This window comes from Schistocerca piceifrons, chromosome 5, assembly GCF_021461385.2.
Source record: "Schistocerca piceifrons isolate TAMUIC-IGC-003096 chromosome 5, iqSchPice1.1, whole genome shotgun sequence".
Lineage (NCBI taxonomy): Eukaryota > Metazoa > Arthropoda > Insecta > Orthoptera > Acrididae > Schistocerca > Schistocerca piceifrons.
In genome coordinates this window covers 569,296,923-569,310,280 of record NC_060142.1, presented here as the reverse complement: position 1 = coordinate 569,310,280, position 13,358 = coordinate 569,296,923, and the positions used below count along the sequence as shown (strand labels likewise).

Below are 13,358 nucleotides of genomic sequence, written 5' to 3'. Positions count from 1 at the left end.
ACTGGCTTGTCCAAAGACATCTAACCTTTTTACTTCTTTTATCTGCATCTTTGTCAGGTCTTTCTGGTGTCCCCCCCTCCCCTTGAGTTTTACTAGATTCCATGTGCTCTAACGACGGTGACTGGGCACTAATGACCTCAGTAGTTGAGCGCCCTTAAACACCACAAAAAAAAAAAAAAAAAAAAAAAAAAAAAAAAAAAAAAAAAACCAGTACAATGTGTAAAATGTTTTAGCTTCGAACATTCTACTAACAACTGCACAAAGCCACCAAAATGCGGTAAATGTGCAGTTCAACATTTTACAAGTAGCTGCACAGCTAAAAACATAAAACCAAAATGTCGGACACGTGGAGAATACCACCCAGCAACTGATGTTAGATGTCCCAAGACACCAAAAGAGGCCGCATTGATTGACACAACTGTCAAAGTACACTGCATCAATACACCAGTTACAAAGGAAGCTGACATTGACGAAAAATATTTTCAAGTAGATGATTTGCTTAGAGCAGTTACTACAGCTGTGATCAGTATACTACCTGATAGGAAGAATAAAATAGAAACAGCCATTGGAGATGTAGCAAAGAAATTCTTCAGTAGGAAAATTGCTATCACAGAGAGAGTAAACTCCATGCATATCCAAATAAACAATCTTCAGGACCGTACAATACAAGAACCACTACAGTTGGCACCAAAGCAATGGCCACCATTGAAAAAGAATAGTCCACAGAGAAAAATACAAGTAGAAGAAACATCTTCTCCAAAAGTTGACAGTACTTAACAAATATCTTAAAGAATAGAAACCAGCTCTAATTTTGCAGATAGCATATAAAAATGGATCCTCGAGAAAATAATGTATTTGCTAGAGAAACCAATATTGCCTTTGTCAATGAAAATGGTATACGATCGAAAATTAATTTAATAGAACGTATAATAGAGTCAGAAAACGTCAATGTGATTGGTATTGCAGAGACATAGGCATCTGAGTATCCAATAAGATCAAGTATTTTATATGCCATAGATATGATACTAATACCAGTGGAAGGAATGGTAGTGGAGGTGTAGCAGTATTACATAGCAAAAACTTTCCAGCAGTTAGGATTGATTTGCCAGAAAATTTGCAAAATGTAAAAGCTGTGATATTAAAGACACAAACAAGAACTAAGAAATTTACCTATTTAACAACAATATATATCTCTCTCTCCAAAGGACAGATTACCAATAGAATGTTTTGAATATATGACAAGTCTGGGCCCTTTCATTATTATGGGTGATCTAAACGCTAGATCTAATGCTTTTTGAGATTCCGGAATGAATACAAATGGCAGAATACTAGAGTCTATCCTTACAAAATTTAATATTCAACAAGTTGACAACGAAGAGCCTACTTTTATAAACCACATAGGTACATCAATACCTGATCATACTTTATACAGTAACAATATACATCGACTTTCACTGCTCACTGGATAGGCAAAAGTATTGCTAGTGATCATCTACCACTGTTAGTAAGAACTACAATGTACCATTCTATCAAAAACCAACAAAGCACAAAAGTAATATATGATTTAAAAAAGATGGGCCAAGAAAAATATCAAACATTACTTGATGAAAATATACCAGAAGTGACTGATATAACAAGAATTGAAGAATTATACCAGTATAACGATGACACAGTAGCAGCTTTAAAACAAGTGCAATATGAAAATGCTCCAGTAAAAAGAATAAAAGAAAATCTAGAAAAGGTACCTGAAAATATTTTGGCAACTATAAAACAAAAACGTAAGATATATTGCCGGTAAAAGGATTTCAGTTTGAAGAATTGATAGTAGAATGGAACAGGTTGAATATGCTTGTTAAAAGACAATTAACAGATTTTCGCTCACAAAGATGGGCAAAGACGTGTGTATTGTTAGATCACAAACAATTAAACAAGTTCTGGAAGACATTGATCCTCCACTACAATATAATGGGAATATAACAACAGATATTCAAGAAAAGGCACAAATTTTTAGAGAAGTTTTAATAGAAACTCATAATATACCTAAGGATCCAATTTTTTAATAATTCACACAAACAAAAAGTTGAAGAAGAAATGTCAATGACTTTTACATCACCAGAAGTTTTAAATGAAGAACAATTAGCACTGATTCAAGAAATTACAGAAGAGGAAATAGATAAGCAATAAATAATGGCTAAAACACTTAACCTGGAATGGATGGAATTAGCACACTACATCTTAGAGTAGCACCAGGGGAGAAAATAATTACCAAAACCTGGAAAACCATTAAATAATCCTACATCCTATCACCCTATAACACTATTATCAACTATTGGAAAATCTTGAGTCAATATTAAACAGACGATTACATAATTTGCAGAAGACCAATGGGACATACCTGACATACAAGCAGGTTTTAGACAACAACATTGAACTATAGATCCTATTATTAGAATATGTACTAGTATTACCAATGCCTTAAATATCACAGTTTGTGCATCAGCCTTATATTTGGATATAGAAAGAGCTTTTGATAGGGTATGGCAACCAGGATTATATTACAAGCTTATAAACTTTGGTATCCCAATTAAATTTATCTTACTCCTTAGTTCTATCATTGACAATAGACCTACATATGTATCGGTCAATAACAAACTCTCTAGTCCATGCATTCCAGAAGCCAGGGTGTCACAGGGTACTATTCTTTCACCTTTGCTATATAGCTTATATACAGCTGATATTCCACAGCCTACCCATTAGAATGAAGGCTTAGCACTTTCCTCAGATGATACAGTTTATTGGTGTAATGAGAGAACATCCGAAGAATTGAATAATATAAACACACAAAACCTCACAAAATTAGAAAAATGGATTGGCACCTGGCATATTAAACCTAATGTGCAGAGGAGTCAATTGGTGATATTTAGACACAGAAATTTTACTACAAATAAATTACAAACACCAGATAAAGTAAAGTTAAAATTCTGGGCAGAAGAAATCCTACCAAAACCAAAAGCAAATTATTTAGGTCTTATAATGGACACAACACTGTCATGGAAGCCTCACCTAGATAATATCCTAGTAAAGGTAAGGAGAAGAATTGGTCTCCTAAAGTTAATTAGATTATATAAGAGGAGCACCCAATAGTACATTGATTTATACTTGTAAAACGTTTATAAGACCAGTCCTGGAATATGGGACACCAGTATGGATTGCAAGTAAACAGCAAACAGAGAGAGTTTTAAGCACAGAAAGAAGGATACTACGAATTTCTGCTTGATCAGGTCTCTATATTACAAATCAAGACATATATAATTTAGTAAATATATTACCGCTACGGCACAGACTTATTGAGCTTGATATAGGAATGAATAGACTTCACTCTGGTATGTTAACAACTAAAATGTTAAAAGAAGAATTTATGAATTTTAATTTTACACGCTAGCAGTATATATTTCCATCACACACTGTAGCCCAATGTATTAGGGAGACTAATGAAGAATTTGGTAGAACAATTCCACTTGGACCTTCTAATAATATTAGCCATTTTGTTAATGAAAGCTGAAGTGTAATGTCAGTTCTATAATAAAAATTAAATAAATTGAGATACTAGAGAATAAATACGATATAAAGTAAAACATGTAAGATAACTTATCCCAGGTGGGGTTTTTGAGGAGTTTTCCCTACCCGTAAGGCGAATGCCGAGATATAACATCATTTCCCCCCAGGAACAAGAAGAAAAAGAGGAAGAAGCAGATTAAGTAGGAAAAAGGAAGAAAGTAATAATGAATAGGAATAGCAGACACATAATGAATTATTGAAGAATTATTGTTACTGAATTGGATAATAAATATTTCAAGTAAAACAGGAAATATCATTTTTTTCCAAATAATATAAATAAATGGAGTCCCAACAGTATTATAAAGCACCTATGGCTGAAAAGAGCTAAGCTCTAGATACAACCCAACCTCGTAAGAGGGGCTGAAAGATGGGGGAGAAAAAATGTTTTATGCATCTCGTTCTGCATTGCAGGCACACAAATTTCCAGGGGAGGAGTGGGTGGAGAGGGGGTTAATGCAAATCATAACCTTCCATTCATATGAAGTGGCTGTCAGCATATCTGCTGGTAGTCACTGCTTGTATAGTATCCAGTAATGGTCTGCCGAGTCTCTTAATGTGAAACACACACAATTATGAAAGGTTCGCAGGAGAGCTTCTGTAAAGTTTGGAAGGTAGGAGACGAGATACTGGCAGAAGTAAAGCTGTGAGTACTGGGCGTGAGTCGTGCTTCGGTAGCTCAGATGGTAGAGCACTTGCCCGCGAAAGGCAAAGGTCCCGAGTTCGAGTCTCAGTCAGGCACACAGTTTTAATCTGCCAGGAATGTTTCATATCAGCGCACACTCCGCTGCAGAGTGAAAATCTCATTCTGGACACAGAATTATATTTCCCCAGCAAACTATTATTTTTAGAAATATAAATTTTATTCTCCTCTCATTGAAATAAGATATATTATTTGTTTCGAAAAGATGTTGGCAACACTAGTGATTTTTCATGTATAATTGAAAAGGCTGAAACAGTATGTAAATGAAATTACTCAAACCCAGAGAATGAGTGAAAACGTTTGTATTACAGATGTAACTGCCAGAGTTTGTCAGTTGTCACAAGTGAAAGCACTCAAACCTAGAGAGTGAGTGAAAATATTCATACATCTGATGTGGCCAAAGGAATTAATTTCATTTGACTGAAGAAAACCAACTGAACAAAAAGAATTTGACTGGCTGATTGGTTGCTGAAACCAATTTATGGCCCATCACCAAGTTTCATCTTATATAATGAGCTACCTCCTTTTTGGTTGTGGAGCCATACAGACGGTTGCTAACATCCTAATGGAATGCCTCTTACCTTCTGGCTCACTATGCCAAGTGTGCTCTTCCAGATCCTTTGCCTCTTACATAGCAGACAATGTGTGGACTGTTAGACTGGTTCTTATTTCTTCCAAGGAAGTGGTTGAGAGGTTTCTATTCTCAGACTTGACATTTCAAAAAGCTTTTGGGGTGGGGCTGGAGTTTTTAGCATTCGGGTGTCTCCTGTCACATGCTAGGCCTGTTCGTCCCATTTTTCTCAAACGTAATAGCTTTTTAAATAAAATTTGTCCTTTTTCTTGCACACCCTGTTTAATTTTTGGGAGAAGCACTTCAGTAAAGGCAAAGACCTTAAGGGGATTCCTTGTCTTTGATTGTAGCTGCTGGTCAAAGAACAGTAGAACAGTTTTCTATGCATCCTCCAAGAGAGTGGGTTCTGTTCCCATCTTTGACTCTGTGACTGTAATGGGGATTTGGGGGAGGAGGCGACCCTTGTGTGAGGGATGCCTCCCATCACGAGCCAGACCCTGGGGGCACTTGATTGTGTCCACCCACCCAGTGCTGTGATTATTTCTCTCACTTTATTTTACTGCTGTTGGTCCAACTGATTTTCATAATGTTTTTAGCCTCTTCTGGTTAGAAGGCATTATTTATTCCACTACTGTATTAGCCGCACTCAGATGTGGGATGAGGTTCCTCTCACCTTAGTTGAACCCAACCCACTTACTTTTACCTCTCTTTAAATTATTTTACATTTCTTGTATCAGTATTGCTTTCAATGCATCGACCTTACCACTGCTACATACTATCGCAATTCAAATTTCTGGTGGTCCCTAACTCAAGAGGATTATGTCTTAGATGAAGGATTGACGATCTCACTGTTTAGTCCCTTAACCCATACTCCCTTCCAACGGCCAACCAACCAATAAATAAATATTGAAGAGCTTTTTGTAGGTGATTGTCTGCAGCTGTTCAGTTATTTGGAAAAAGCTGGATCAACAATACATTTCTCACATATGAGCCGTACAAATGTCGAACATATATAGCCTAACTGTCCTAATAGTATGCCTTAACACACTCCATATAAACACACTGTGCCTTGGTACAATTACAATAGTGCACATTTGACTATTTTGACAACTATATATATTTTACATTTGTATGGCACATATGCGATGGAAATGTATGATTCATCCATTAATGTGCAAGGTTTTTGTCCTGAAAGGTTATTGTAACAATCGAAACCAGTAGAGAATAAATATAAAATTGCACAGCTGATGGCACAGATATGCTATTTTTCCAAAATATAGAAGACTATAAAAGTGTCAGTTAATGAGGAAGTAGCTTATAATAGGTGCAAATTTGTGTATGTAGCTCATGCTGGGCACTGATTACGTACTTTTTACAAAAACATCTAAAACACTGAACAATCCTCCTTGTGTTTTTAACTTAATATGTTGTACTTTACTTTCAGGGCACTCAACTTTTAAGCAACTACTTTACCAACAACGCAAGGCTGTGTTGCTGATTTTGTAGTATGGAGCTGCAGAAACTGTGCATAATTGTGATGTAAGGCAAATTACTACTAATTGTGTCTTCAGTATGTTCTTTTTTAATTCTGACAGGCCTTATTGATTCAGAATTTGGCTGTATCCTTTCTATTTTAGAGCTATGAAAATAGTATGAGACATAATACCATCACGTCATGCACAGAGAATCCAGAGGAGCCCTCCATTCTCACAACAGTAAACATCAAGATGAAGAAATACTATCAGTTAGTTTTGGTGATTGTGTCTGTGGTAAGTTTTATAACACTTCTCTTCTACCGCCACGAGTACAACAGGCTGCGTTATGTTATGGAAGTGCTGAGCTTTTTTGGAAAACCAGGACAAGTGGCTGAGTGCCTTCCTCCAAACATCTCTCAAAATTTAAAGAAATCTGTCAGTTTCATTGATCCACTGCCATCTTGGCAACGACTGACTGACACACATTTTGTTTATTCAGCCTTCTGGGAAAAGAATGATATCCACAGTCATGTGAAAGTTTTCTCTGTTGAAGCAGGGAAAACTATTCCACAGTACAGCTGTGAAGTTTGGTTTGAAGACAATAATACCCCAGTAACTGGAAGATTCAGTTACACAATAATTCAGTCAAAAGAGAGTGCACTTACCCATGAACAAACTGTGATTGCAGATAATGTTATAGCTTATAACTTGTACTGCAAACCAAAGCAAATTCCTGGTATTCCATTTGGGGTTACATTTTTCAAGACTGATAATTTGTTGCCGTCCCATGTTTTCATTCCTGTTGGTTATCCTGTTGACAGACCAATATTAGAAAACAGCACAGCAGTTTGCATTGTACCCGGATTTAAACCAGTACTGCAAAAATCTGCAATCATTGAATTTCTTAGCTACCATCATCTTATTGGAGTAAATGAATTTATAGTATATGACAAAGGCTTACCAAACCGAATTGCTCAAGTGCTGCTGGATCCAGCAATTAAAGAAAATTTTGGTATTGCATTGTCTTTGCTTCCCTGGAATTTCCCATTTCCACATTTGGAAGCAGAACCAGTTATGAGACTTGTTGTCGAGAGGGACTGCATACAAAGAACTGCTGGAAAAGTTCGGAATGTGGCTGTTTTAGGTTGGGGTGAGTATGTAGTGCCTAGGTATCACCACACTCTTGCAGGTATGTTAGATGATTTTGACACAAAGAAAAAAACAACCACCAGTTTTGAAATACCAACAATAGTTTTTTGTACTGATCTCTTAGAACATGACACAGATGAATCTTTACCATTGGTTCTTCGAAAGACAAGGTATTACAAAGGAGACGACATGGATCCCCCTCTGCATCTGTATCGTCCTCAGACGGCAGTGTCCAGGTTTACTGTACCCAGTACACAACGTGTTTCACAAGGAATAGCTGCTGTACATCGCTACATAGAATGCATGCTTGGTACTGGTGAACAGCCAGTTGAAACTCTTCCGTATGAGAGAGCTATTCTTAGATTTGCAGGAGATTTGAAACGATCTAAATTGTTAAGAGCCTGGTCTTCAGGTAGACTGTTCTAATTTTTAATTTTATTTGTATGTGCTCATTCACATGACTGACAGGGATGGTGTTCACATTCCAGCTGGGCTTTAGAAGCATGCCTTCAGGTAATGTGCTTCCAATAAAGACTTATGATTTTATTAATTGGGAAAATAATGCACTTGATTTGGTAAGAGATATAAAACTATATCTTACACTATAACTTATTCTGCTGTTGGAGTAATTTTAAACAGTAGCAGGCCCAGAGATAGAATCGCAGATAGCTGTGTTTTGTGACCCTTAATTTTGTGCAGTGATGCTTTTGTATTGTTTTACTGTAATAAAATTATGATTGTTAATTGGAAAGTGTGTTGTACATAGAACTTTGGAAATGTATATTTTGAATATGTGTAATAGAGGGCTATTTGACCAGCCCCTCAGCTAGCTTGAATCATGTAGTTTTCTAACTTCCCTTTATTGTAGACTTTTTTTATACCTTTTTATCTAGTCGAAGTAATTCTGAAATTTTTGATCTCTCTGAGCTTCTCTGATAAATCAGGTTGTGTAGTAGTACAGTATTGTAGCTGACAAATAAGATGTTACAGTTGTTCATATAAAATTTCCCATAAATTGTTAAAATACCAAGTATGACATACAGAGCCTGAGTTGCAGTATGGTGGCATAGTTTTATTTGTCAATGATCTGTTATGGCATAATCACATTTAACAATATTAAAGCATATTGGTTAGTAACGTAAACATATTTGCACAATTGAGACTACTTGTAGCACACAGCTATGTAAGATTTATATGCTGTCACTGCAGCAGCTTAAACTGAGCATTCATTATGTATGTACATTTGTATAAAATACTGTACAATAAATATTTGTGAAGAGATGTTTGATTCTTATAATCTACAAGGCCTGGATAGCTGCCAAAAAAAGGAAAGAAGGTTCCTGTGGTTCCTGGCTTGTGCATTTTAAAAAGATGCATGTGAAGTAAAGAAAAGATGTATTTTTGTTTTCTTTTAGTTGCTGCAACACGGCTGAAGGTTACAGATTTCTAACTTTGTGCTTTACTGTGAGTAAATGGTGATACCTTCACAGTGATTAGAACAGTGGGACAGTGATTGGGTCCAATTACTCAAGGATGAACTAAGTGATCATAGGGGCTTCCAGTTAGTTTTGTATTAGCAACTATTTTACTGATATATGTATATATAAAACTGCTGAGTTATTACAGGTTTGGTGGGCATTTTGTGCACAGTAGTGACAAATAGTTTGATGAGCTTGTATGTGGAGAACACAGGCTTAGATTGTCATCTCTGCAAATGAAATGGTTGCAAATTTTATGTAAATAGTTAATAACAGTGCCATGAATTCTTTTTTTGTGGTGTTAGGAATTTTCCTGGTTTCTGAGCTCCTTAATTTTGCAGAGTATATGGAGTCATTAACATTTGTTAAACATTGTGGCCTCTGTATGTGAACGTCAGCAATTGTACTTGACAGACGATCTTCCTCTGCTATGCTGTCCTTCACTTTCTGTAGTATTATACCTCATTTTAAGACACATTCATAGTAATATCCCTCCCGTTTTAAGGTAACAACATCCAGATGATCTGTTCACAGAATGACAAGTTTCATTTTTCTTTCACTTCTTTTTCATCTTGTGTTTGTTGGAGAAAATGTCAGTCCCCGTGATTTTTTTCTACTCATTTCTCATACACAGCTAAAACGATTATATTCACAAGTTGCACTGCCTCCTGTTTTGCTATTGCCTTACTAACGCTGCCCATATGTTTCCACTCAGCTTGCAGTGCAGAACGAACCTGTCACATGTGCAAGCACTGTGCTTTACACAAAGGCACATTTTCACATGGTTTGAGATATGTATTAGCCAGTTGTTCACAAATCAAAATGTGGACAGTGATATTTCATATAATTTCAAACAAAATTTCATTTAACGAGAATGCATTTCTCGTATTATATGCTGTATTATTTCGACAAAGGCTGCAGTAGGTGTATTAAGAGAGAAATTATTGCGTCCGTCTATCATTAGGAGGAATTTGTATGTTTTCTGTTGTTTGAACAGATAAGATTCTGCGAGCTATTTGTTGACAAGCATAACATTTTCTGTTAATCGCCTAGCGTGCGCGTATACGGTCTGCCTGATACCTGCCTTGCTTACAGTAAGTTCTTCCAACCAGCGTATCTTCTCATTTACATGTAACACTCGATGATACCTTTGTCTGTAATACCATAGAAAACTGTGAAGTTAAGATATTATTTCATTTTAATAGTTAATTGGACCTAATCAGGCATTTGCTGAAAATCCTTCCCAACATGTTCATCATCTGGATAGGTAATGTACAAGGAATACTTCTCCAAAATAAATGCTACGAATTATTTAAACCCCGGCATTCTAAAACAACTAATATTTAAAGAAGTTAATGTCCAAAATATGTGGTACTTGATCGTGTATATATTTCATCTAGTTCCATTAAATTTGATCTGTTTTTGTTTTTTTAGTCAATACTCTTATTTTTAAGAGAAGCTTATAAGTTTATACTGTCAAAACCTTGTGGTTGACACACAACTTTAGTTAGCCTCATATGAAAGATCTCCTTCGGGCCTCATAATGCTGGTGGGGAAAAAAATCACATGTAGAAAAAATCTTTATGTAAATCAGAAACCAGTAACTGCTACCACAAATAATATTCTCTGAGAAGATACCTTCATTCTATTTGGTTGCAGGCTCCTTGACAGTCTTTCCTGGGCCAACTGGTCCTCCTGTCTCTACTCAGCTACGTTCTAGATAAGAGATCCCATCTCTATGTTCCAAATCTTCTCCATGTTCAAATTTCCCACAAGTAAACCTCATTTTGATGGGTTAGAGATGCTGCCAATGAAACTTCATGCAGGGTTTGTTGCCACACACTCACACTACATCAAGACCTCATAGTTATCTCTATGGAGCTTTTGAAGTTTTAATCTGTTCAGTTTCTTGACTTCATGAGCATCAGAATCCATTAGGACACTCATTGCCCTAAGTTGTCCCATATTCAGAGTATCTACCTGGCAGGATGCTCAGACACTGGGTTATTTGCCAAAAGCCAGTATTTAAGATGCTGACAAGCTATTTTAATAATGTCATTTTTATTTGTTGCACGGTTTGAAAGTTCATTCATGTATATCATAGGTAAAAGGACAAAAACTTTCTTGATGTTCTGCAAAAATTATTTATTTAATTATGAACCACAGCATATTATAGAATGTTTATTCACTATATCAAAAGGAAATTTCTCTTGAGAATAACCACAATCCTCCATTTTGTCTCGTTTTTACAATTTTCCATTTTCATGTAATATAGCAGGTGCCCTATTCATAAGGGGCCCCAGGAAAAGTGTTATAAAATCTTAATAGAAAAAGGAAAAAAACCAAGAAATGAAGGTACATTACAAGAGGTGCTAAAAGTTATGCCCCCCCCCCCCCCCACACACACACACAGATACTGCTGTGTCAACAAATTAGGTGCGAAAATCCTCTGTGAAATCCAACAATATTCTGGCAGCAACAGTCACAAACATTCAACTGGAAGTGTGTACACATGTGCATGTAGGTCACTTCCAGGACCTCTTGTAATGTACCTTCTCTTCTCATTTATAAAGATATGTTGTGTGCAAGTTTGGTTACATACACTCTTTTATCAAGTTTTTTTTTTTAACACTTTCCCTATTGCCCCTTAAGAGCGGGACCCCTGTATATGCACAAATATTTTGTATTTTCAGAATGATCAATTCATGTTCAAATTTTGTACACTGAAAAGCTACATGGCTACCCATTCTTAAAAGAGCAGAGAATGTGGGAAATATTGCAGAGCTAGGAAAAGCTGCCATTTTAAGGATGCCATTGTGGTGCTCACACTTCCTTTCTGTAACCATTATGATTAAAATGTAGAACTGTTCATAAATATGTACCTCTGATTCCGCCATATGTGGTTAGTGATGACTGTGTTTATCTCATTTTCATGGTTGTAACTGTTGCATTGTTTTCTCACTCTTGAAAGCAAAAATAGTTCAGAGTTTACCATATATACTCTTTACCGTACGGAACAGGTTGGCTCTTTGGAAAATCATGAAATACAGTAGTTGAGAGGTAATGGGCCATATTTTCTGCTGAGATGGGTGAGAGTGGCATCTGACAGTGTTAGGATCATGTACAAAAAAGGAATTGCACAATAAGTGTTGTTTTTCAGCAGCACTGTAAGACAAGTGAGGAACATGCACTGACAAATGCCAATTTTGGTGAATGGCTGAAACAATAAAAATATGTTTGGAAAGTAGTAAAGTTGTTGTTCATTAAAGTCTGAAATGTTCAGATAATTTGACACTGTGAAGGGCCAGTCTCTATGTATCTGTATTTTTCAGGATTTCAGAGAATAAATATAGCTGCAGTTTATTTGTGCTACTATTCTGTACAATACGTGATCTTGAGGAGCAAAAGTGTACGTTGAGTATTGGTGACAGTGAAGAAGTCATCTTTGAGGGGAAGAGGAAAGGGAGATGTGCAGAATTGAATGGAAGAACTATAACTTATTAATTGTGAGTTTATTATGTATGGGGAGTAGAAAGGGTATGTAGAAGCAAGGCAAATAACACTGCTACACGTGTTGGGAAGAACTGCACCTTGCCAGCATAGCAGCTGTGTGGCCTTGTTATTGAAAGGAAAGAATGCGATAATATTGAAATTGAGTCGATCTCCCTTTATACTCAGAGTTGTCACTATCAGCCGTCTATGTTCACTGTGAATTTTGGATTTTTGGGTATTAAGTAAATAGAACTGCTCATAAGTGCCTACGTAGTTGCTGATGGAAATCTTTTCATATTGATCTACAGTGGGACTATTGTTTTAGTTTGGTGAAGATTAAGTAACAAATTTAGTGTAACATAGTGTCAAATATTAACATTCTTTTGCTGTGGGATGGTACTAATGTTACAAATGTACTGAAGCTGTCATCGTAAATATCATTTTAATGAAGGAAAACTATAATTATAGCCAATAAGAAATGTACTAGCAGAAAACGGCTCCCGTCCCAGTTCAGAGACCTTCTAGATGTTGGGCAACCATAATCATATGAATGCCTTATTTTCTATAAATATAATATTACTGACAGAGAATTTTTGGACAATCAACATGTTTACTGTGTAGAATTTGGCTAACCAGGCCTTGGATCACTACTGCACGGCTCTATGCACATTTGTAGCTGAAATGAGTAGTATAAAGTTGCAGTAGAACCTTTCTACAATTTTTGATACTGAAATGCTTTGTTAGTAATTGTCTTGTATATGCATAAAGACAGAAAAAACTCATTCTTGTCATATTTTTTGCATTTTATGTATTTTGTTGTTGTGTAATGTACAGTTTTGCTATTAAAGTTATTAAAAATACTTAACATATTCAAA

At 36.0% G+C, this 13,358-nt stretch overlaps 1 protein-coding gene across 1 annotated transcript in view; it reads left to right on the top strand.

The window, feature by feature from the left end:
* Nucleotides 1–13,358, top strand: part of LOC124797861 — a 39,049-nt gene extending 25,691 nt beyond the window's left edge. The window contains exons 2-3 of the mRNA XM_047260932.1: nucleotides 6,334–6,428; nucleotides 6,527–13,358. Coding sequence (XP_047116888.1) covers nucleotides 6,542–7,939 — 1,398 coding nt within the window. The 5' untranslated portion in view covers nucleotides 6,334–6,428; nucleotides 6,527–6,541 and the 3' untranslated portion in view covers nucleotides 7,940–13,358. The remainder of the gene's footprint in view (nucleotides 1–6,333; nucleotides 6,429–6,526) is intronic.